This window comes from Eschrichtius robustus, chromosome 20 (genome assembly GCF_028021215.1).
Source record: "Eschrichtius robustus isolate mEscRob2 chromosome 20, mEscRob2.pri, whole genome shotgun sequence".
In the NCBI taxonomy this organism is placed as follows: domain Eukaryota; kingdom Metazoa; phylum Chordata; class Mammalia; order Artiodactyla; family Eschrichtiidae; genus Eschrichtius; species Eschrichtius robustus.
The window spans coordinates 16,165,695-16,189,794 of NC_090843.1; the positions used below are offsets into that span (position 1 = coordinate 16,165,695).

Below are 24,100 nucleotides of genomic sequence, written 5' to 3' on the forward strand. Positions count from 1 at the left end.
CACCCAAAAACAAACCCTGTACCCATTAGCTGCTACTCCCCATTCTCCCTTCCCACAGTGGCTGCCTCCTGGCAACCACTAATCTATCTTTTGACTGTATGACTTTGCCTATTCTGGACATTTAATAAAAGTAGAATTATGCAATTTGTAGCCTTTTGTGTCTGGCTTCTTTCTCTTAGCATGATGTCTTCAAAGTGCATCTATGTTGTGGCATGTATCAGTACTTCATTCCTTTTTATGGCTGAATAATATTCCATTGTATGGGTATACCATATTTTGTTTATCCATTCATCATTTGATGGACATTTGGATTGTCTTTGCTTTTTTTTTTTTTTTTTATATATATATATATTTTTTTCGACCAAATAACACCCCTCAATATCATCTAAGGTCTCTGCTTTCTATAGCTACTTTATTTATTTATTTATTTATTTATTTATTTATTCATTTTTTGGCTGTGTTGGGTCTTCGGTTCGTGCGAGGGCTTTCTCTAGTTACGGCAAGCGGGGGCCACTCCTCATCACGGTGCGGGGACCGCTCTTCATCGCGGTGCACGGGCCTCTCACTATCGCGGCCCCTCCCGTTGCGGGGCACAGGCTCCAGACGCGCAGGCTCAGCAGTTGTGGCTCACGGGCCCAGCTGCTCCGTGGCATGTGGGATCTTCCCAGACCAGGGCTCGAACCCGTGTCCCCGCATTAGCAGGCAGATTCTCAACCACTGCGCCACCAGGGAAGCCCTGTCTTTGCTTTTTGACTATTATGAATCATGCTGCTATGAACATTTTTGTATAAGTTCTTATGTGGACATATGTTTTCATTTCTCTTTGGTATATCCCTAGGAGTGGAATTGCTTGGTCATATGGTAACTATGTTTCACATTTTGGGGACTACCAAACTCTTTCCCACAGCAGCTGCACCATTTTATATTCCCACCAGCACTGCATGAGGACTCCAATTTCTCCATATCCTTATCAACGTTTGTTACTGTCTTTTTCAAATTATAATCATCCTAGTGGGCGTGAAGTAATATCTCATGGTTTTGATTTTCATTTCTCTAATGATTAATGGTGTTGAACATCTTTTTATGTGCTTACTAGTCATTTTTATATCTTCTTTTGAGAAATTTCTATTTAGATCTTTTGCCCATTATTAAAATTGGGTTACTTGTCTTTTTCTTGTTGAGTTAACAAGCTTTCTTTATATGTTTTAGATACTAGACCCTTAACAGATATATCATTTACAAATATTTTCTCCTATGCTGTGGGTTGTTTTTTCACTTTCTTGACAGTGAAGACCTTTCAGCCACAAAAGTTAGTCCTAGAATTTTAAAGCTGAAAGAGAACCGATAGATCATCGATCTAATTCACTTTTTTCATTTTATTGATAAGGACACTAAAGCCCAATGAGTTGAATTAATTTCTTTAGTGGCAGAGTTAGGAACAACTGCTTTGTATAACCGCACTGTAAATTGCACCAAATAGGTTACAATGTAGGGATGAAAACAGTTCATCACAGTTGAAACCATTGGAAAACAATATGAAATACCTAATAATCACATGTGATGCAGCATGATGTGTACTATAAAGGCAAAAGGAACTCAGAAAAACAATCAGAGAGATAATGGTGTTCAAACACATGTCAACAAGTAGATAGAGGGTAGTAACTGATAAAACAATTAGGGAAAATAACTATGGGATTAAGAAATATAAGTCAAAGTATTAAACCCCATCATTACAATGCCTTCACATCAGGCTTCACTCACCTTTAGTATCATCTGTGATTTTCATCAACTTCTGTAGAAGCACCATTCCTTTTGATTAAAGACAAGATTCAGAGTCAAAATTATATAAATGTCTTAAGTTATGAAAAGTAGAATAGGAGGATGTAATTTTATATTAATTTTTCCTTAGATGAGTGGGAAACTGAAGAAAATGTTAGTTATATCTGATATACATCTTAATTAAAATTGCTTCTTTTCGTGCCTTACTGTCTCAAACTCCAAAAAACATTTTTTTGAAAAGCATTATAGAGTCAGCATTGAAGTCAAGAGTATTCATTTATCATCTTTTAGGATGTGAGGAAGTGAAGTAACTTTGGAAACCTGTTGACTCAAGAGCAGGATGCTCTGCTACCCATTTCATTTTCATTAGTGCGTTGGTTATGAACTGTTGACTTATTACATACCTTTTAATGATACAGGTATTTCTTTCTAGTGGATTCTCCTGTGAAATGTGTGGGTACAATATATGTCATAATATTAACTGTAGAATCTCCTCCCCTCAGTCCACTCCATCCCACAGCCAGAAAAACAAGAGCCAAACAAATACCTTAAAAGTATAATTCAACTCTTTTCTCAAAACATGGGGTAGTTTGGTTTTCTAAATGTGAGGAGATTAACTCTCAGAAAAAAAATTGCTCAGTTACCGAGGTTTGGTTTAGTTTGGTTAGATAAAGCCAATAATGTACTGTTTTAATACCAGGAAAGGTCAGTGGCCGGTTATGGAAACCTGGAAAATTCTGTGGTAACTTTAGGCTGTGAAGGTGGTACAGGGCAACATATCATGCAGAAAGCAGTACACATAAAGTATATATATTTTCTTTATGGGAGGGGAGATAGTAATATTAATATAAAACACATAATGTGTAGAATTAAGAAAAACTGATCAAACTCCTTTTATTTCTTCTCCCTCCTTCCTCCCCTACCCCATTCTCTCTCTCATTCTCTCATTCTTTTCTTCTTTATTGCTTGGCTCTTCTCCCTGCCTAGACATTAGTTTGCTAAAGGCATCCTATGCCATTTTTGGATATTGTATGGGGCACCACTCTGCCCAACTCTGGTTGGGAATGTGACTTGGAAGATATCTGTTCCTGACAAGAAGCAGAATTTATTTTTATACAGTATTTTTTTTTCTAAATATGTAGTAGAGTTTCTCTATATTCCTAATGAGTGTGATTTTTAAAATTCTCAGATAGAACCCCACAACCCAAGCACAACTGAAGGTCAGAGTGGAATTTTGAATGTTCACCGTCAAATGACATAAATATTAGCAGGTCTTGAAGTTGTTCATATAAATGTGTCATTTTCATGTTTGTGCCTAGGTAACTGAAATCTACCTTTATTCCTTAGAAAAACAGAAATGGTGAAATAGGAATCGGGGAAAAAGATTTTTGTGTGAAAAATGTTACTGTCTAAAAAGTGACTGTCTAGTCATCTGAAATTTGAGTGTGAAAACTTAAATCACAGTAGTACATGTTTGAATGCACACAAAAGTCAATATAGTATTCAGAAATAAAATCTGTTCCCTTAATACCTATATCTACACAGAAAATTTAATAAGTGGAAATTGAGTATTATTTGGTGAGTTTGTGGAATAGACACTACTATTTGTAATTTCTAAAATTATAAAATATACTTTTAAATGTCTAAATTTTCTTTAATGCACTGTAGATTTCACAGAATAAAATATATTTTGGTGTCAGCAAGTGGAACGGGGCTTTTACAGTGACGAAAGCAAGAGGGTGAGCAGGGTGGGCATGTGAAATGTGTATGTTTGATAGAGACTAGAAGGAAAAGAAACAAACAAAAAAGCAACACCACTAGGAAAACCAAGGAAGCAGGAGTGAAAGAAAAATAATCTATTAATAGAGACATGGAAAAGTTAAGAAAAATAGGGAAAAAGAAGAAATGGAAGAGGAGAAAGAAGAGTGATGGAAAGGTAAGCAGGCAAGACTGTGAAGTTGTGCTTTCTCAGCTTTGTAAATGGTTTTTTAACAATTGATTCTGATTTGGGTGACTCACTTAGGACTCACATAACTGTTTCTTCTGAGTGGCCCGGATTGGGAGGGTTATCTCAAGAATGACCTCAATACAGCTGCTTGGGTTAGTGAATGTTTAATTATGTGAAAGCAGGAAACTAGAACCTCTAATAGTCAGTCAATCAATCAGCATTTATTGAGCATATACTATGTATTCAAAAACTAAGCCTTGCTGAAAAGCAGGAACTTTGCTTGTCTCTTTTTCATCTTTGAACTTTCTTTTTTTACACCGCTTGAGTACTCAGTAAACGCTTATTAATGAACTCAGATCTTATACATGACCACGGAGGATTACTTCCAGTATCCCTAAATTCAGCAGCATGGTTTTAAATGCTGGGGTTAAAGCCTACCAAAGAGACATTTCTGAAAGTTTTCTGGCACCGGCAACAGAAGCAGCAGTAGATGAGATAGAATGGACCTATTCAACGAGATCTTTTTCCTTTCACAAATTATAAAATAAAACAGCACTCACTTGGAAAGGTTAAGTGTGGGTACCCAGAATTTAAATTTATTTTCTCTTACCAAGATTCATTTTGTAGATACTTGCACAAAGTACCTTAAGTTATTTTTAAATTCTTGTTTTTGAAACACATTCAGGCTTTCAGAGACACATCAATTTTTTTTTTTATCATACTCACTGAAAAACACTGGTGCAGAGAGCAAATTAAAATTACTTAAGAATGAAGTACAGACTGAGGTTGTGTGTGTGCTGAGGGAAAGAGGGCAGAAGACTAGTTTTACTTGCCTCTACTGATCAATTTCACATTATAATTTTCAAACCTTCCATTCATTCTTTTCTATGTAAGTACAGAACATAGTATTCTGGCCCTGGGAAAATTATTTTAGACATAAATGTGATAAGAGGCCTGCAAACAAAAAGTACTGAGATTATGTATTAAATTTTAGAAGCATCCAAAAAAGAAATTTTAGGTCATTAGACATACTTATCAACAGGTAAGATTTTAATATTAATAAGAAAATGGGAAAGTACATTGCAAGTGGGACTTTAAAGCTAAATGCACAAAAATTGTGTATGCATAAGGAAAAAAATTGGGGGTGATGAAATTACAGATTATCACTGGTGATAGAAGTAAGGATTATTCAAATTTTTTTCGTTCTTTCATTTTGTGAATATAGAAATTTTCTGTAATGAATATGTATTACTTTTATAACCAAGAAAACACATATAAAATATGTTTTTAAAGAGAATTTTAAAATAAAATATAAAAATAAGTGCATAGCATCAGATTATCAATTTTATATTATATAAAAAATTTCTACTCACGTTTAAACTTCTTCAGGCCCTCCATTATTGAATGCACTTTAACCTTCCCATGTTCTATAAAACATTTTGAATCAGATACAGAAGAAGTCATATAAAAACTCATAAAAGCAGATAAAAGTTATGAAATTATTAAAATAACATGGCAGGCTGGAACTTCTTCCATGAGTTAGAAGAACTAGAGATAATATACTGGTTTGCTTTGGAATTGGATTAATTTTTCTCTCAGGTGAGTATGATGGAAAAAAGTATAAATCAATGACAGAACTATCTCAACTTCTTTAATGCAGTTTTTCTCTTCTGTGTTTCAAGGTATTACACTTCAAAGGTGATACATGGGAAAGGGATATTACACAAAGCACCAGGGCTCGAGTCTGGCAGCATCTTTTCCAAACTCAGATAGATGACATTTTAAAAAAAGATATGAAGAGACTTTGTTGGTAAATGCTCAGAGTTGGAATAGGCAGAGAAGGACTTGCTGTTTTTTTGTTCTGACAGGTTTTTCTTGAGAATCAACCCATTTGAGATGGCATGTTTGTCACCACTGTGTATAGAGTATGCTTCTCTGACTGGAATGATCTTCTCACACTTGTTCAACTTCGGGTCTTCTCCAGGAAACCCCAGTCTTGACTAAACGCTCCTTTAGCGCCTTCTGCATACATTTATCACATTATATTGAAATTATTTTATGTGCCTATCTCTTCTGTTGGACCATAAGCTCTTTGAGGACAAGGGCTGTGACTCATTCACCTTGGTACTTTGCACAGAGCCTAGCACATGGGATCCCTTCCTTTAACGACTTAACAATCGTTGGGAGATAGTATAAGTTTGACCTAAGGAAGAGCACTAAAGGGGATCAGTCTGAGTACTGGAGAACACTGATGGGGAGGTGGAGGCGAACAGGACCAGAAAAAATAGGAAGAGAGTGGTTGATACCTGAGAAGTTAATGTGAATGCATGAGAAACCCAGAGATTTAATTACTGTATCTAGGACAGAATAGTACTTGCAGGAGAAAAGACTAAAGAGTAGCCTAGAAGAAGAGCAGCTGTGAGACAAGTGGGACTGAATGTTTCTTCCATGATGCCACCCAGTAAGAGAAGGGACAGAAAGGAACCCTGGGTGGCACCTTCAAGAATTCTGATAAAGAAGTAATTTTTTGGGTCTATAAAATGTCACACACTCTTGTTTCAAGACTAACAGCATACATCTCTTTCTCCCTTCCTCTCTCCAAAACTCTGAATATATTTCTAATGTTTCCTCCTCAGCAATGAAATGGGAGGCTGGAACTTGAAGAACAGAAACAAAAATGAAAATTCCCCTAAAGTAGGAATAGTGGCAGAATCTATGAGAATAAGGACATGTATTATTTAATTTTAATCAGTTTCAGTAAAATAAGCTACCAACCCAGCCTTGAGTTGAGAAATGACGGAATTAGGCAGCGTCCAGGGGAGTAACAGAATAAAAAAAGACAACAGCATAGTAGAGGAATGCAAAGCAGAGAATTCAAAGTAGAAAGTCAGAACCATTGGTGAGTAGGAGAAATATATGTCTCCCCTAACCTACCCAAGAGTCCCTAGATATTGGAGAGTTGCTGGGTTTCGTCTATACATGATAGTATGACAAATCAGTTCAGTGTTGGGAAATTTGTTTGCTATGTGGAAAAAAAATCCAAGTGGGATCCCTGTCTTACCATATGCAGAGGTGGTATACAGATGAATTAAAGACCTAAATGTGAAAGGTAAAATTATATAGTTAGTAGAAGTAGTAAAGAACAAGAAAATGAAGCGTTGGCAAATCTGGTGTTCATTACTGGGGCAGTGAATAGGTAAATTATGGTCATTGTATTGAAGGGATATTATGCAGCAGCCAGAATTAGATTGATTTATAGAAACATGGGTAAGTCTAAAAAATATAGTGTTGATTCACATCCACTAGGATGGCTAGAATTAAAAAGTCAGATAGTAACAAGTGTTGATGTGGGAGTGGAGGAATCAGAACCTTTATACATTTCTGGTGGGAATGCAAAATGATGCAGCCACTTCGGAAAACAGTCTGGCAGTTCCTCAAATGGTTAAATGTAGAGTTACCTTATGACCCAGCAATCTCACTCCTAGGTATATACCCAAGAGAAATGAAATATGTCCACATGAAAAGTTGCACACAAATGTTTATAGCAGCATTATTCATAACAGCCAAAAGGTGGAAACAATCCTAATATCCATCAACTGATGAGTGGATAAATGAAATGAGATATATCCATACAATAGAATATTATTTGGCCATTAAAAGGAATGAAGTACTGATACACGCTACAACATGGACGAATTTTGAAAACATGTTAAGTGAAAGAAGCCAGTCACAAAAGACCACATATTTTATGATTCCATTTATATGAAATGTCCAGAAAAGGCAAATCTATAGACATAGAATGTAGATTAATGATTGCTTAGGGGTGGGAGGATAGGGAGTGAAAGATAAAGTGTACAGTGCTTCTTTTTCAGGTGATGAAGATGTTTGAGAATGACTGTGGTGATAATTGCACATATCTGTGAATATTAAAAACCATTGAATTGTACACTTTTAGTGAATGAGTTGTCTGGTATGTGAACTATATCTCAATAAAGCTATTAAAAATAATGTTGAGTGAAAAGAAATAGGGGTTTTATAGCACAATACCATTTAAGTAAATTAAATACCACACACACTGAATTTTTAAAGGGACATGTGTATATCTAAATAAATATGAGGAAGGTAGGTTGGAAGGACAAATATTAGATATAATAGAGAATGGACTTACGATGGGGGAAAGGAAATAGGAGTGGAAATAGGAGGTAAAGAGGAAAAATACAGTAAGTCCTCTAAATATGAACCTTCAAGTTGCGAACGTGCGTTCGCATGCCCAATCACATAAGTTAGTTTACGTGTCTGGTGTACATTGCCATGTGTGTGCATCCTCTACAAGTGGTTGTGCTTTTGTGTACTTTACTGTACAGTAGTGTATAGAGTACAGTAGTATAGTATCTTTATTACAAGCCTAGGATGTCTGGAAGCAAGTGTAAAAGCAGTGGTGATGTGACTGGTACTGTACTGTACTTTTCAAGGTACTGTACTGTAAGAATAAAAATGTTTTCTTTAGTTTTTGTGTTTGTTTTTTATGTATTATTTGTGTGAAAAGTATTATAAACCTATTACAGTACAGTACTATATAGCCGATTGTGTTAGTTGGGTACCTAGGCTAACTTTATTGGACTTATGAACAAATTGGACTTACAAATGCGCTCTTGGAATGGAACTTGTTCGTATGTAGGGGACTTACTGTAATAAAATAAAACACAAAGGGTCCTTGCATGGACCAATGGTGATAGTGTGCCATACTGATGAGTTTGATTAACTCAACTGTGTGCATCTGATATTTAAGAAAAAGTTCACCCTTCCCCTGAAGAAGTTTAACGTGCTGGTGAGATATGAAGGGAGAAGTATCTAGCAGGCAGCTAGAAACACAGTAGTGACAACAAATAATCCAGAGAGCAAAGGTTCTCAAACATTTTGGTCTCAGGACCTCTTTATATTCTTAAAAAATTTTGAGGACCTCCAAGAGTTGCAACTATGGATAATTACCCTATTAGATAATAAAACTGAGGAATAAAAAAATAATAATTCATTTTAAAATAGTAATAATAAATCCAGTATATGGTAACATACTTTTTAATGAAAAACATGTATCAACTGAAAATGAAAAATATAAATAAATTTCCCAAAAAGTTTAGTGGGAAAGGTAGTGCTATTGACTGAATATTTGTGTCCCCCCATCCCCCCAATAAAATCCTATTCCCAATGTGATGGTATTAGGAGGTGGGCCTTTGGCAGGTACTAGGATTAGATGAGCTCTTGAGGATGGAGCCCTCGTAAGTGGGATTAGCGCCTTATGAGTCAGAAGAGAGCTTGCTGCCTGCTGCTCTCTGCCATGTGATGATATGAGAAGTTGGCAATCTGCAACCCAGAAGAGGACTTTCACCAGAACTCAACCATGCTAGCACCCTGATCTCTGACTTCTAGTCTCCAGAACTATGAGAAATAAATTTCTGTCATTTACAAGCCACCCAGTTTACAGTATTTTTGTAATAATAGCCCAAGCTAAGACAGCATTGTTTTACTTTTTTTTTTTAAATTTTATTTATTTATTTTTGGTTGTGTTGGGTCTTCGTTTCTGTGTGAGGGCTTTCTCTAGTTGCGGCAAGCGGGCGCCACTCCTCATCGCGGTGCGCGGGCCTCTCACTATCGCGGCCTCTCTTGTTGCGGAGCACAGGCTCCAGACGCACAGGCTCAGTAGTTGTGGCTCACGGGCCCAGCTGCTCCGTGGCATGTGGGATCTTCCCAGACCAAGGCTCGAACCCATGTCCCCTGCATTGGTAGGCAGACTCTCAACCACTGCGCCACCAGGGAAGCTCTGTTTTACATTTTTGTAAATCTCTTTAATGTTTGGCTTAACAGAAGACAGCTGGGATTCTCAGTCTGTTTCTGCATTTGATTTACTGTGATATGGTCACAGAGTTATGTAGTTGGAAAAGAAATATTTTAATAGCTTTTTCAGATATATCATGGGTGGGGGGTATGTCATGTAGCTTATGAAAAATGCTACTGTACACTTGTGAGTGAATGAAGGTGATAAAGGCAAATAATGTCTTTGTGTTAAATGTCTTTGTGTTAAAATAGTGTTATTTTAAAAATAGTTTTGCAAATATTTTCAATGGACAAGGGATTAATCTCCAAAATATACAAACAGCTCATGCAGCTCAATATCAAAAAGACAAAGAACCCAATCAAAAATGGGTGGAAGACCCAAATAGACATTTCTCCAAAGAAGACATACAGTTGGCCAAGAAGCACATGAAAAGATGCTCAACATCACTAATTACTAGAGAAATGCAAATCGAAACTACAATGAGGTATCACCTCACGTTGGTCAGAATTGCCATCATCAAAAAATCTACAAACAATAAATGTTGGAGAGGGTGTGGAGAAAAGGGAACCCTCTTGCACTGTTGGTGGGAATGTAAATTGATACAGCCACTATGGAGAACAGTAAGGAGGTTCCTTAAAAAACTAAAAATAGAATTACCAAATGACCCAGCAATCCCACTACTGGGAGTATATCCTGAGAAAACCATAATTCAAAAAGAGTCATGTACCACAATGTTCATTGCAGCTCTATTTACAATAGCCAGGACATGGAAGCAACCTAAATGCCCATCAACAGACGAATGGATAAAGAAGATGTGGTACATATACACAATGGAATATTACTTAGCCATGAAAAGGAACGAATTGGGTTATTTGTAGAGATGTGGATGGACCTAGAGACTGTCATACAGAGTGAAGTAAGCCAGAAAGAGAAAAACAAATATCATATATTGACTCATATATGTGGAATCTAGAAAAATAGTACAGATGAACCTGCTTGCAAGGTAGAAATAGAGACATAGACATACAGAACAAATGCATGGACACCAAGCAGGGGAAAGGAGGGGTGGGATAAATTGGGAGATTGGGATTGACATATATACACCAATATGTATAAAATACATAACTAATGAGAACCTGCTGTATAGCTCAGGGAACTCTACTCAGTGCTCTTGGTGACCTAAATGGGAAAGAAATCCAAAAAAGAGGGGATATATGTATACATACAGCTGATTCACTTCGCTCTACAGTAGAAACTAATGCAACATTGTAAAACAACTATACCCCAGTAAAAAAAATAGTTTTGATCTCACAGACCTCCTGCAAGAGAGGGGTGTTCCTGGACCATGATTTGAGAACTGCTACCCTAGAGAGTTGATAGCTCAAGCAGTGATCAGGAAGTAATATGATTAAGGGAGGGAAGGAATTAAAACTGAGAAGACTGAGAAGTAAACCCTGGATTGTTTCTACATTAGGAAATTAGAATAAGTGGAGCTGGCAAAGGAAATTATTGGTGATTTCTGATTCTGAGAGCTATTTCAGTAGAGTTGGGGAGTACGTGAGTGGGAAAGCCAATTGCAAGGATTCAAAGAGAGAATGTAAAGTGAGGAAGCTGAAGCAGCACCTAAAGACCAATTAAAAAGTGGGCTGAAAGAAATGAGGGATGAATGATCATAATTATAAGACAGAAGAACCAAGTCAATGTTAGTTTTTAAAAGGAATGGGGGAGTATATGCTACTTTATAGGCAGAGTAGAGAGAAATAGGTGAAATTGAATGTGTTGAATTATGAAATAACTTTTATACAAATATTGAATCATTATGTTGTACACCTGAAACTAATACAATATATCAATTATCCCTCAATAAAAAATATTTTTTGAAGAAGTGGGAGATGATCAGGTCAAGAGGAATGGATTTGGAAGGGTGAAAAGAACCTCTTCAACTGAAGAGAGGAGAGGGACATAGTATATCTTCCTGAATAAGAAGAAATGATTAACTGGAGAAAACAGAAAATGGAGATGTTTGCAATGAATAGGTTCAAATTTGTTAAAACCATGATTTGAGAACATAATGGTTGTGTTTTATTTCCTACTTTCTGTTGGGTTTAGCAGAGAAAGTCAAGTATGTATTCCCTTCTTCATCCCTTAGTATAGTTCCTGGACATATTCAGTGATCAGTAAATATTTGTTGTTTGAATAAATCAATATACAATCTTTCCTTTCAAGGCCAGAGCTGTACAGAAGCGTTCTAGAAACATCATTATAATAAGAAATGCTAATCCCCAAATGCTCCTAGATCATCTTTTTTTGTATCAGAACAACAAAGAGAGTAATAGAAATAAAAAGACGAGTCTAAAGTAGTTACATAACACAAGAGCCAGCAGATAAGTCATGTAACTGGACTCAATAAGCGATAATAAAAATCTCAATAAGCAAACAAATCAATCAATCAATCCCTAACTCCTTCTGCTTCCCCTGTGTGTCTCTCCCTAATACTCATTTTTATTTGCTAATTTTAATTACTCTAATATTTTTCCTTCTTATTTTGGGGATGGAATCATGCCCTCAGGCACATAATATATTGGTTGTACTTGTGACTTAAGAAATGAAAGGCCAGGCACAATCTTAATATATCATTTCTTCATCTTTTAGGTCTTAGATAGGCAAAGTGTGGACCTTGGACCAGCAGCATTGCCACCATCTGGAAACTTGTTAGAAATGCAGAATTTCTTAGGCTGTACTCCAGACCTGAATCATAATCTGCATTTTAACAAGATGCCCAGGTGATTCATATGCATATTCAAGTTTGAGAAGCATTGTTCTAGGTGACACAAAAAAGATAAGGATCATTTCTGAGAAGCTTATATACAAGATAACAAAGGTAACTTCTAGGAAGACAACAGAATTAAAAAAAAAACTCACCATTGAATGTCAAATGAGGCATTAGTTTCTTCATTTCTTCTTCTGTGAGCTCAACCCCCTCATTTGCTAGAAAGTTGTCTAAGTCCTGGATATCAATCACCTCTCCTTAGAAAAGGTGAGAAATAAATTGCAGAAATATTATATAACTGTCTACAAAGGATGACAAACTATTTGTGCTTATATATAACATTACCCATGTATACCCAGAATTAACAGGAGGATCAGAAAAAAATCCTCTGTTTCAAATTCTGGTTCAGAAAAGCAGGAAATGGCTACAAAAAAAATAATTCACTGGTGGGTTATTGCAACCCATAGCAAATTAAGCTACATATAGGTATTTGGCTTTATTTTTTTCTCTTCCTCCTACCCCACTGGAAAATTCAGTTTTTTCTATAGACCAGTTTTTGAAATTTTATTTTTATTTATTTAAAAAAGATGTTTGCCTAGTTTGCTTCTCTGAGCACTATGCATTCCAAGAATTTCATTCATCTCAACACAGTCAGAAGTAATTTTTCCTCATTCATTGTAAAAATAATATAACAACATTTAAGATTATTATAAAGTGGGAAAAATATAATTCTACCACCCTACCACAAAAACCATTTTTAGGTTTTCATATTCCAGTTTTCCATTATGAAAGCTGTACTTTCATAATGTAGAAATCTAATATACATACAATTTTGTATTCTGCTTTTCCAACCTAATATAATTACTTCATAAACTTGTTTCCAAGTTGCTACATAATTTTTACAGTTAACATTTCAACAGATGATATCCCATAAGCCTGACTTACCATGATTTATGTGGTATTCCCATACTGTTAGATATTTAGGCTGTTTCAAATTTCCCTGAAGGTCTTTAGGAAGAGATTTTTTTCTTTTATTCAATTAAATTATTTCCAGAGGATAAATTTCTAGGATTGGGGTTAATGGGGAAAACGAATAGTTCTGTGGCTCTTGAGATCTGTAACTATGTTGAAGAATTCTCTTGGGGAAAATGTCAAAGATATTATGGGTATTGATATATAAGTACAGATTAATTACTGTTTACCCAATTTCAGTAGCATCCACAACAATGGAACATATATGAAAGAATTTAAACATTTATAAGGGGATATATTTTTCTCCACCAATTGCAAAATATTAAGACGCTATTTATAACATCTTTTCATCATAGCTTGCAACTCACCCTTGATATAACTGATAGCATCCATCAAATCATGCAGACCAACTGTATTATCACCTGTAAGGAAAGGGAAATAAACCTCAGAATCAGATAAGCAAATATTACTGAGACTCACAAAATTTAGGATGCATAAAGTTCTGAAATTATGAAGACCATAGAATTCATTAATTTTCTTCTAATTTTTCTTAGAATTTTATGGTCTTATCCTTAGAGATAACAGTATTATCTTAGAAACAAAGCTTTCAATCTGTAATGAATCATTCCTGTATCTTCCTTTTTTCTTTGCTTTTATAGACTACAAGAATAAGATTAAATTAAGAAGTGATTGGTTACAGGTAAGTGTAGGGAGACAGGACAAATAAACCTGACCCTGAGTATTTTTATTTAGTAATTAATCAGCAAATACTTAGGAGTACCTTCTGTGTGCCCGGCACTTTGCTAGGCTTTGGGGATACAAAAGTAAATATGCTGGCAGAGTTCTTGCTATTAAGGAGTGTACAATCTGGTAGAGGGAAACAGACAACGAGCATGTAAACAAATGAGCAAAAAGGTACTGTTGTTTTGAGGTATTGTTAAGATGCTATCAAAGATGAAATAGGGCAATATAATAAAGAGTAATAGTGGGTGGGATTTCTTCAGACAGGGAGCTGAGGGAAGGCCTCTCTGAAGTGGCTCTATTTGGGTTGAGGTCTGAATGATGACGAGAGCCATGTAAAGAACTGAGAGAAGAACATTCCAAGTAGAAAAATAGCATGTGTGATAGGCCTAAAATGGGAATGAATTTGATGTGACTGAGAGATAGAGAAAAGGCCAGTGTGAAAGGGGCCAAATTATGCAGGGCCTTGTAGGCCACGATGATAAAGTTTGGATATTATTCTGGTTGCAGTAGAATGTCACTGGAGGTCTTGAAGAAGGGAGTAATTTGACTTGATTTCAGCTTTCAAAAGATCACTCTGGCTGGTGATCTCATCTACGCAGGATGGGGAAATTGGAGGAATGAGGACTAGATAGTAGACTGTTTCAGTGGCCCAGGAAAGAGATGATGGTGGCTAGAGCTATGGGTACAGCAGTGGAGATAGTGATAATGGATGGATTCGGGACCTATTTTTCAAGTAGAGCCTAGATTTGAATGTGGGATATGAGGGAAAGAAGAAATGAAATCTAGTCTCTTCTCCCCACCCTCCCCCTCAAAACCCCCAACAGGGTAGAGGGGATGCCATTACTGAGATGGGGAGGGCTTGAGACATTTTAGAGAATTAAATCAATAATTCCATTAAATTTGTGATGCCTTTTGGACATTCAAGTGGAGATACCAAATAACTAGTTCAATATACCATTCTTGACTTAGGGAGGTTGCCCTGGAGATACAAATTTGCTTTTACCAACTCAAAGACAGAACCTGGCCCAATGAAACTGGATGCAATCTCATAAAAAGAGGATGTAGATTTAAGAAAAAAGACAGCTAAGGGTCTAGCCCAGGGGCGCTTCATTATTCAGAGATCTTGATGGGAGGAAGAGTCAGAAAAGGAAACTGAGAAGAAGCTGTGAGGGAAAAAAGAAGAAAATCAGATGGCTATGGAGCTTCAAAAGTCTGAAGAAAAATATGTTTCAATACACAACATTGTAAAGCAGCTATACTCCAATAAAAATTTATAAAAAAGTTTCAATAAAGAGGGGATAGTCACTATGTCAAATGCTGCTGAGATATCAAGTAAAATAAGAACAGAGAATTGATCATGAAGTTTGGCAAGAGATAGACCACTGATGATTGAGAGCTGGTTCAGTTCCATGGCAGGGAAGCAAGCACTGAAGAGTGAATGGGAGGTTAGGAAGTAGAGACAATGAGTAATGACAACTTTTTGAGAGGTTCTTCTGTGAAGAGGAACTGATCGAGTAGTAGCTGGCAGGGGACAAGGGGAATAGAAGACATATAGCTGCTTGTCAATGGAATATATACAGAGATACAGAAGAAAGGGAGAAATCGAAGATGCAGGAGAGAAAGAGGAAAATTAAGAGGAAAGAGAAAGAGTTAAATCTTTGAAAAGGCAAGTGGAAATGAGATTCAGGGCACAAGTGGAAGGGCTGGCCCACAATGGGAGCAGAGATTCCTTTATGACAAGATGAGAGGCAGGGTATATGGGCATAAGTATTGGTAGGTTCATAGAAATTAAGGAGGAAAATGAGGTTAGTCTTATCTAATTGCATCTTTTTTTTTCTATGAAATCTGAGATGAGGAAGTGTTGGAAATTTGAAGAGAGAAGGTGTGAAATTGTCTCTGAGAGTGAGAAACTGAATTTATTTGGAAAAGGTAGTAGGCACTTTGGCCGCATTAAGGGCTGCCCAGAGAAAACCATAATTCAAAAAGACACATGCACCCCAATATTCATTGCAGCACTATTTACAATAGCCAGGTCATGGAAGCAACCTAAATGTCCATCGACAGACGAATGGATAAAGTAGTTGTGGTACATATATACAATGGAATATTACTCAGCCATAAAAAGGAACGAAACTGAGTCATTTGTTGAGACGTGGATGGATCTAGAGACTGTCATACAGAGTGAAGTAAGTCAGAAAGAGAAAAACAAATATTGTATATTAACGCATGTATGTGGAACCTAGAAAAATGGTACAGATGAACCGGTTTGCAGGGCAGAAGTTGAGACACAGATGTAGAGAACAAACATATGGACACCAAGGGGGGAAAACCATGGTGGGGAGGGGATGGTGGTGTGCTGAATTGGGCGATTGGGATTGACATGTATACACTTATGTGTATAAAACTGATGACTAATAAGAGCCTGCTGTATAAAAAAATAAAGTAAAATTCAAAAATTAAAAAAATAAATAAATAAAAATAAAAAGAAGTGTTGGCAAGGATTAAAGAAATTATACATTGCTAGTGGGAATGTAAAATAGTGCAGCTACACTGGAAAACACTTGGTCAGTTCCTCAAAAAGTTAAACATAAAGTTGCCATATGATCCAGCAATCCATTCCTAGATATATACCCAAGAAAAATGAAAATATATGTCCACACAAAAACTTGTACTCAAAAAACTATTCATAACAGCAAATAGTCATAACAGCATTATTCATAACAGCTAAAAAATGGAAATAACTCAAATGTCTGTGAACTGATAAATGTCTAAACAAAATGTGGCATATCCATATAATAGAATAATATTCCATCACAAAAAAGGAATGAAGTACTGATTCATGCTATAATACAGATGAACCTTGAAAATAATATGCTAAATCAAAGAAGTCAGGCACAAAAGGCCACATATTGTATGATTCCATTATATAAAATGTTCAAAAAAGGCAAATCCACAGAAGCAGAAAGTAGATTAGTGGGTGTCACTGGCTGGGAAGAGGTGGGAATGGGGAATAACTGCTAAAGGGTATGGGGTTTCATTTTGAGGTGATTAGAATGTCCTGGAGTTAAGAGTGGTGATGGCTGGACAGCTTGTGAATATACTAAAAACCACTGAATTGTACACTTTAAAAGAATAAATTTTATGGTATGTGAACTATATCTCAATAAAATATGTACATTGATAAAAAGTGTCATAGATTATAAAGGCATTCCAATTTAAAAATATTAAATGTGGAAAAAAAGACATTTATTTCACCAAAGCATTTAGAGATACGTCATTGATAGGAATATCTGCATCTATGAAGAGTCGGGGGTTAGGAAAAGATGCTGGTGTTGAAATGATCTCCCTAGTTTCAAGGAGGATAAGAGGAACCTCAGCGACACAGGCCAAGCAATAGTATTCAAATAGCAGGGGCAAAATGATGTGCTTATACAACAGAGATAGTATGGTAGTAAGAATGATACAGGGATTAATACTGTAGGATTTAGGGGAATGGATTCCTTGAAGTTAAGACTTCTATAAATGAAATAGATGCGCAGTCCAGTTGGGTATACCTGAAAACTCCAGAGGCCTGACTTGAAATGGTACAACAAAAAGCAGTGGTCTCTCACCCAGTTTTCAGATCTGATATAATTCACATTAAGAACCACTTGAATGAAGGAAAACTTAACTTCTCTTGAGGAAGGACTCTGTAGTAATAGCAAAGACATTTATTATGAATCTTCTTAAACCCTGTCTTATTTTTTTCCCTTTGTTATAACTTTTCCCCATTTTCCTCACTTATTTTTTATATTCTTGTATTATTTATATTTCATAAGCTGCTTGAAATCCTTTTTGAAACTATAGAGACTAAAAATTAAAAACTTAACATTCATATAGTGATTTTTAAATGTCATTTCATTATTTTTATTTTACACTTACTTTTCTTTGAACTAGAAGTATTCACTTACCTATAGACTCTTTGAAATGTGGACTTTTAAAAATTTCCTTTAAGAAATCTTCTAAATCTACCGCATTATCTGGAAGGTCAAAATCAAGCATACTGGCATTAAAAACCTGATTCCGAATTGGCACATGAAATAAAGGCTCTGATTTACAATGGTTAGCTAAAATTCCATTCTAGCTCATTTTCTGTCTCAAAAGATTGAAACTATTTCAATAGAACTTTTCATACTTTTAGGAACCACACCATTGAACAGTTAATGATATTAATAGCTAACATTTTTTGAGTTCTTACTTAAAAGTAAGAACTTATATAACTTTTGAGTTCCTTACGTATATTAGGCATCCTTTATGGTGCTTTACACATATTAATTCTGCAATCTTCACAATAATTCTATGACAAAGGTACCCTTAATATGCCTATTTTTAAAAGATAAAAGCAAAGAGAAATTAAATGACCTGCCCAGATCACAAAGCTAAGAAGTGCTAGCGGTTATATTTGAACTGAGGCACTCTAAGGCCAGAAGTGACAAGGTTAACTATTAGGATACACACAAACACACGCACACACACACACACTCACACACACGAAGTAAGATGCAATAATATAATCGCTGCAGAAAATCTAGGGCTATAACTACATTAAGGAGACTTCAATTTATAACAAAATGTCAGACTGGGTAGCACAGAAATCACCCCACTACAAATCACCAGCGATGTCGTGTGAAAGACAGTATTCTATGAATCCATGACCAAGTCATATGAAAAGGAAATAATAAAATGTTAAGTGGGCACTGAGATCCAGAATGGAAACCAGTGAATACTAGGCCTACGGCTATCTTGGGAATACATATCAGACCCAGAAATGGCTAGGTGCTTGATTTAAAGGCTCATGCAGAATCATAAAAGAGGACTTGGATCCATGCTAAATGGAGAGTTTGGATTTAGATACCAAATAAACCTGGGATGCTTAAAGGATTTCAATCCAGTGAAAAGGAGATTAAAACATCACTTTCACTGGCCCAGGTAAACAACAGGGAGACTTAAATCTTTATAATTAAGAGAGGCAGTAGGAAAAACGTCTCCTGGGACAAACCGAAAGCCCAGCCTGCATCTCATGTGGGTTTGGAATCTAAATTTATACCACGCTCATGACATGAGGAAACAGCAGGTCGAAATGTAAAAACTGATCCAGGTCAATACTAATATGGAGTATCTGGAAGAAGCAATAACCAAACTGTGCTGGGGAGGCATTCTCAAGCCTAGGATTCAAGGGATTCCCATAGAAAAAATAAACTGGATAAGATGAGCCCAAAACAAAAGGTCACCTAAAATGAATGAAACTCAGCAGCTTCTAGAAGTATTCCCACATGATTCGACTTCTTAAGAGTATGTATAGGAAAGGAGATCAAATACATACTATATGAAGTCAAAGACGGAAAACAAAGGTAAATTTGCGCCTGCTGGGAAACAATGACCAAAACTAAATAACTGTTCTTTTAAAAATGTAGTGAGCCTTTGGGTATTACCTTTGGTTAAAAAACAAAATGGGACAAGTACTATAAATGGACAAATGAAGGTAGATCTCCTCTGAAGAAAGATTACATAACAAAATGAAGCTGCTGGTGCCATGTCTTTGTTTTATTTCATAATATATGGTATTTTCCCACCCATGCTTATAACTAATGGATGATAATTATCTAAATCAGCATATATAGTATCTAAATAAGCATATAGTATCAATAGATGAGAACAGTTAGATATGGTCAACAGATATTTAAATTAGTAGACTATTTTGGCTCTTATTTGTATCAATCTAAGTCTCTCCTACAACTCCCTTTAGTGTCTTAACCTTATGTATATACTCTAAGACTGATTCCCATTAATAGAAAAAAATGAAAAAATCTCAAGCCAAAAGAAAAATGCTCACTGCTGGTGTCACAACATTTAACAGCTTCACTGAAGTCCTCCTCAGTTAAATTAACATTCAGACTTTTCAGGGCACACTGCAAGTTAGGTATACCAATCTTGCCATTATCAACATGTGACAAGATGTGAGCAGCTTCTTTAATCTCTACAAAGATAAGTACATACAAGATATTATATTTTTAATGCAAAATAAATTTCCTGAAGTCCACACTATAGGTAAACTCTCAAATTATTTATTTTAACCAAAATCTCTGCAGGAAAAATACTAATATTTTCTATTTATAACAGATAACCCATTTATTTCAAGTAGCATTTGAAACCAAAAAATTTAATGGCAAAGAGAATACGGTGGGTTATCTGAATCCATTCACCCATTAAATACTGAATAAGCTGTAAGCCTTTCTTATAATAGTTATGTCCTCTGCATGTAGGTCTAAAGATTTCTATCAACTGATAAGGCAAACAAAGGCTAAAATTTGAGATTTGAAGTTCTTTTTTTAAACTTAACAATTATATTTATTTATTTATTTATTTTAAAGATTTGAAGTTCTTGATCCCCAGGGCCACTGTTAGTCCATCTCATGCTCTTGTGTGAATTAGAAAAAGGGACCCCCCAACTATGTTTCAATTACAAAAAGGCACACCCGCCTCTGGGCAGCTGTAATCTATCAAAGCTTGGAGGACACAGTGAAATATGGACTACATTTCAGCCTCCACTTGTACCCTCTCAACCAGGCACCCTTGTGCAAGGCACAACACATACAACCAAATGGGGCAGTACTGTTGATAACAGACCAATTCAAAATATAAGACATAATAATAATTGGGTGCTTTAATTTTTCATCAATATCATTTCCCACTCCATTTCTCCCTCAACCCCAAAATGAATTTGTTGTATATGTTTCCATAGTCTGAAAAGTGTCACATTACACCAGCAAATCTAAACCTCGTAGAGGTCACTTGGAACGAATACCATAATATCATCTTAGATCTATATTCATTCTACTAACATTAACTTTAGTACTATTAGCTATTAAGACCAGCAATGAAAATTTCAGCCTTCTTACCAAAGAGTTTTCTGTAAATTCCTTGAAGACAGGGACTGAATCTGTCATGTCTTGTAGACAAAATTATAATATATTATACAGTTGGTACTATTAGAAAAATATGCACAAGATAATATGCAAGCACTGAGAAGGTGTACCTAACCTAGATTTAATGAGTGATGAACTCTGGGAAGTCTTATGGGGTGGGAGGTAATATCGGAGCTGAGTTTGGGGGAAAAATGTGAGATTGTCTAACAGGAAATATAAACAAAGGAAAAATCACATGCAAAGACATGGAACTGAAAGCAAATACAGCCAATTTAAATTATAATAATTAGTATGGCTACAGAATATATGCAAATGTAGAACTGATGAGAGATGATGTTAAAGAGATAAGACAGATTTATTCATTCATTCATTTCATAAATATTTACAATTGTATGAGTTAATAACATAAAGATTTGGAATGATGCCTAGCACAGTAAATATTATATATGTATTAACTATTAGTATTAGCTATTACTAAGAGCCTGCTGAAACCCAGGATTGTGCTAGGATCTGGAGAAACAACAGTGAGCAAAGTGGAGACATGTTCCTTGGCCTAATGGGCAAGGGGAAGAAAGAGACATTAATCAAATAATCAAAGACATGAATGCATATTTATAAACGAAATAAGTGTTATGAAAGGGACATGGTTTAATGAGAGCACATAACAAAGGAAGCTAACCTAAACTAGGAGATAATGATAGGCTTCCCTGAGGAACCTGACATTCATCTGAAAGATGAGTAACATTAACTAGACAAAGAGGGTCAGGGAAAAATATTCCAGGGAATATAATATGCAAAGGCTTTGTGGTGGGAGGAAAAGAGAGCATCTAAGGAACTGAAAGAACACCAGTGTAGCTGAAGTACAGAAAGCAAGGATAATGGTCCAAAATTATGCTAGAAGGTAGGGTGTGCAGCATTTTTATCTTTACCCTAACAACAATGGGAAATGTTTAAAGAGTTATAAATAGGGGGAGGTAACATGATCAGATTACTGTTTAGGAAAAAAATATCACTCTGGCTGGAGTGGACAGAATGGACTAGCAACCCGTTGGCATTTGGCAATCATCCTAAAAAATAACTCTTTCATAGGAAATGTTTTCTCATATATATATAAAGTTCTCATCATCTGCCTTTGGTAATTTCAGATTTGAAGAAAAAGTCTCTTTCCTAAAACCTGCAAATTTAGAGAGAGAGAGATTACATAATAAGGCATGATATACTGATCTTACCCAGTTTGAAAGGAAACCAATGCACAGATTAAATACTTCACCTCTAAGTAACATTTATCATTGATGACCATTTCCTTCTCACAAAATCTTCCCCTGGCTTCCAGAATATTATTATCTATTCATGTTCCCCTTACTTCTTAGACTCCTTCATGGATTTGTCATCGTCCACCAGCTCCTTAAATGTGGCAGGGTTTGGATGCTTCCTTATTCCCTAAGAAGGCAGATTAATCCCCAGGCCCATATAGTCAATAAAATGTTTAATTATTAGTCTGAACTGTCCTTCTCAGTCTCTGCTTGCCTACCTGTCTATTATCCATCTAATCCTGGAGCTTTTCCTAAGAACAATTTGCAATTATACCCTCCTACATACTTCCTACAGAAATACAAATTGGTACAGAGATCTATTTGGGGGAAAAGTGATAGAAATAAAATCTGCCCATTTGCAGAGATGGACAATACTGCAGCTAAAGATTAGTTTAGAATAACTCGCAGTTAGTCCAGGTACTACACCTTGAAACAAAGGGAGGTTAGAATAAAGGTAAATTATATTTACCTTAATTTTTAAAATTTGTTCTAAGCAGGATGAACAAATAGCTAACCTATTAAGAAGTACTTTCAAAACAGTAGGTTTGGGCAATTTTTTAAGATAACTCTAAGAAAAAACTCTAGCATTTCTCAAACTCAGCACAATTAACATCTGGGGCCAGATAATTATTTGGGGGTGGGAGTACTATCCTGTAAATTGTAGGATGTCTAGCAGCATTCCTTGGCTCTACTCACTAAATGCCAGTGGTCCTCCCCCATCAGTTTTGACAATCAAAACTGTCTTCGGACATTGCCAATTGTTCCCCAGGAGGCAAATCTGATTTTACTTTTTAGCTGAAGCTAAATTTAGTTAGGAAAATGGCTTTCTAAATATGGGTAAAATTCATCTGTGGACATCCCAGATGAGAGTATAAATGGATCAGGTAAATTCTTTGTCAATACAGCAAACAGCAGATCAATACTTACATAGAGTGTTACAGAGACAAACATTTTAATTTAATTATTCAACAATAACTTGCACTTCTCAAAGGACCTTTCACTTAAAAAAAAAATAAAGCTAGAAAACTCTTAAGACCTTTCTAAAACTCATAAAAGGAAAAGGGTTAACTCTGGAATAAAATTACCGTAAAAGGAAACATTCTTTCAAAGCCATGCAAAAACATATGTAAATAGTTTGAGACCAATTTTATACTCCAGTCCAGGATATCATCTAGGCATTTGATACTGTAATAACTAAATCTCTGTGGATATACCATATAGGGTATATCCCTTAAATCTAGTCTACAGTAAACAGTGTTCCAATAAGTTTTGGTGTTATTTAAGAATTAAGTATTAAGACAATTAGTATTTGGTAAAATAGTTTGAAACTCTTGGATAAAATTTTAGCAGAAATTTTTATTATAAGCTGCTGGTTATCTGCTCAACCAACTCACCGTCAACAAATGAATCATCCGGTATTTCTTGAAGACTATCATCAGTGAAATAAATTTTATCAGTGTTTCCCAGTATATATGAATATTTGTCCTTCTCAGACTGATTACTTTCTTTCATGCAGTCCAATGTCCTGATGGTCTCATTCAACACTACAAACACAGAAAATATACATGCTACATATAATTCAGGCCACGGATCTAAATTTGGGGAAATAAAAATAAAACTGAGGGACTCGGGACTTCCCTGATGGCACAGTGGTTAAGAATCTGCCTGCCAATGCAGGGGATATGGGTTCGATCCCTGGGCCAGGAAGATCCCACATGCCACAGAGTAACTAAGCCCGAGCACCATAAGTACTCAGGCCCGCACGCCTAGAGCCCG

At 35.9% G+C, this 24,100-nt stretch overlaps 2 protein-coding genes across 2 annotated transcripts in view; both read right to left on the reverse strand.

The window, feature by feature from the left end:
- The window catches only part of EFCAB3 (EF-hand calcium binding domain 3), a 50,304-nt gene extending 36,588 nt beyond the window's left edge, over positions 1-13,716 (reverse strand). The window contains exons 1-2 of the mRNA XM_068531690.1: positions 13,671-13,716; positions 12,483-12,587 (exon numbers count right to left, since the gene is read on the reverse strand). Coding sequence (XP_068387791.1) covers positions 12,483-12,587; positions 13,671-13,695 — 130 coding nt within the window. The 5' untranslated portion in view covers positions 13,696-13,716. The remainder of the gene's footprint in view (positions 1-12,482; positions 12,588-13,670) is intronic.
- Positions 13,717-17,236: 3,520 nt separating this feature from the next.
- The window catches only part of EFCAB13 (EF-hand calcium binding domain 13), a 117,477-nt gene continuing 110,613 nt past the window's right edge, over positions 17,237-24,100 (reverse strand). Inside the window, 5 exon segments of the mRNA XM_068531738.1 lie at positions 17,237-17,354; positions 17,356-17,392; positions 17,997-18,065; positions 19,919-20,068; positions 22,141-22,184. Of these exon segments, the coding sequence (XP_068387839.1) occupies positions 17,237-17,354; positions 17,356-17,392; positions 17,997-18,065; positions 19,919-20,068; positions 22,141-22,184 (418 nt within the window).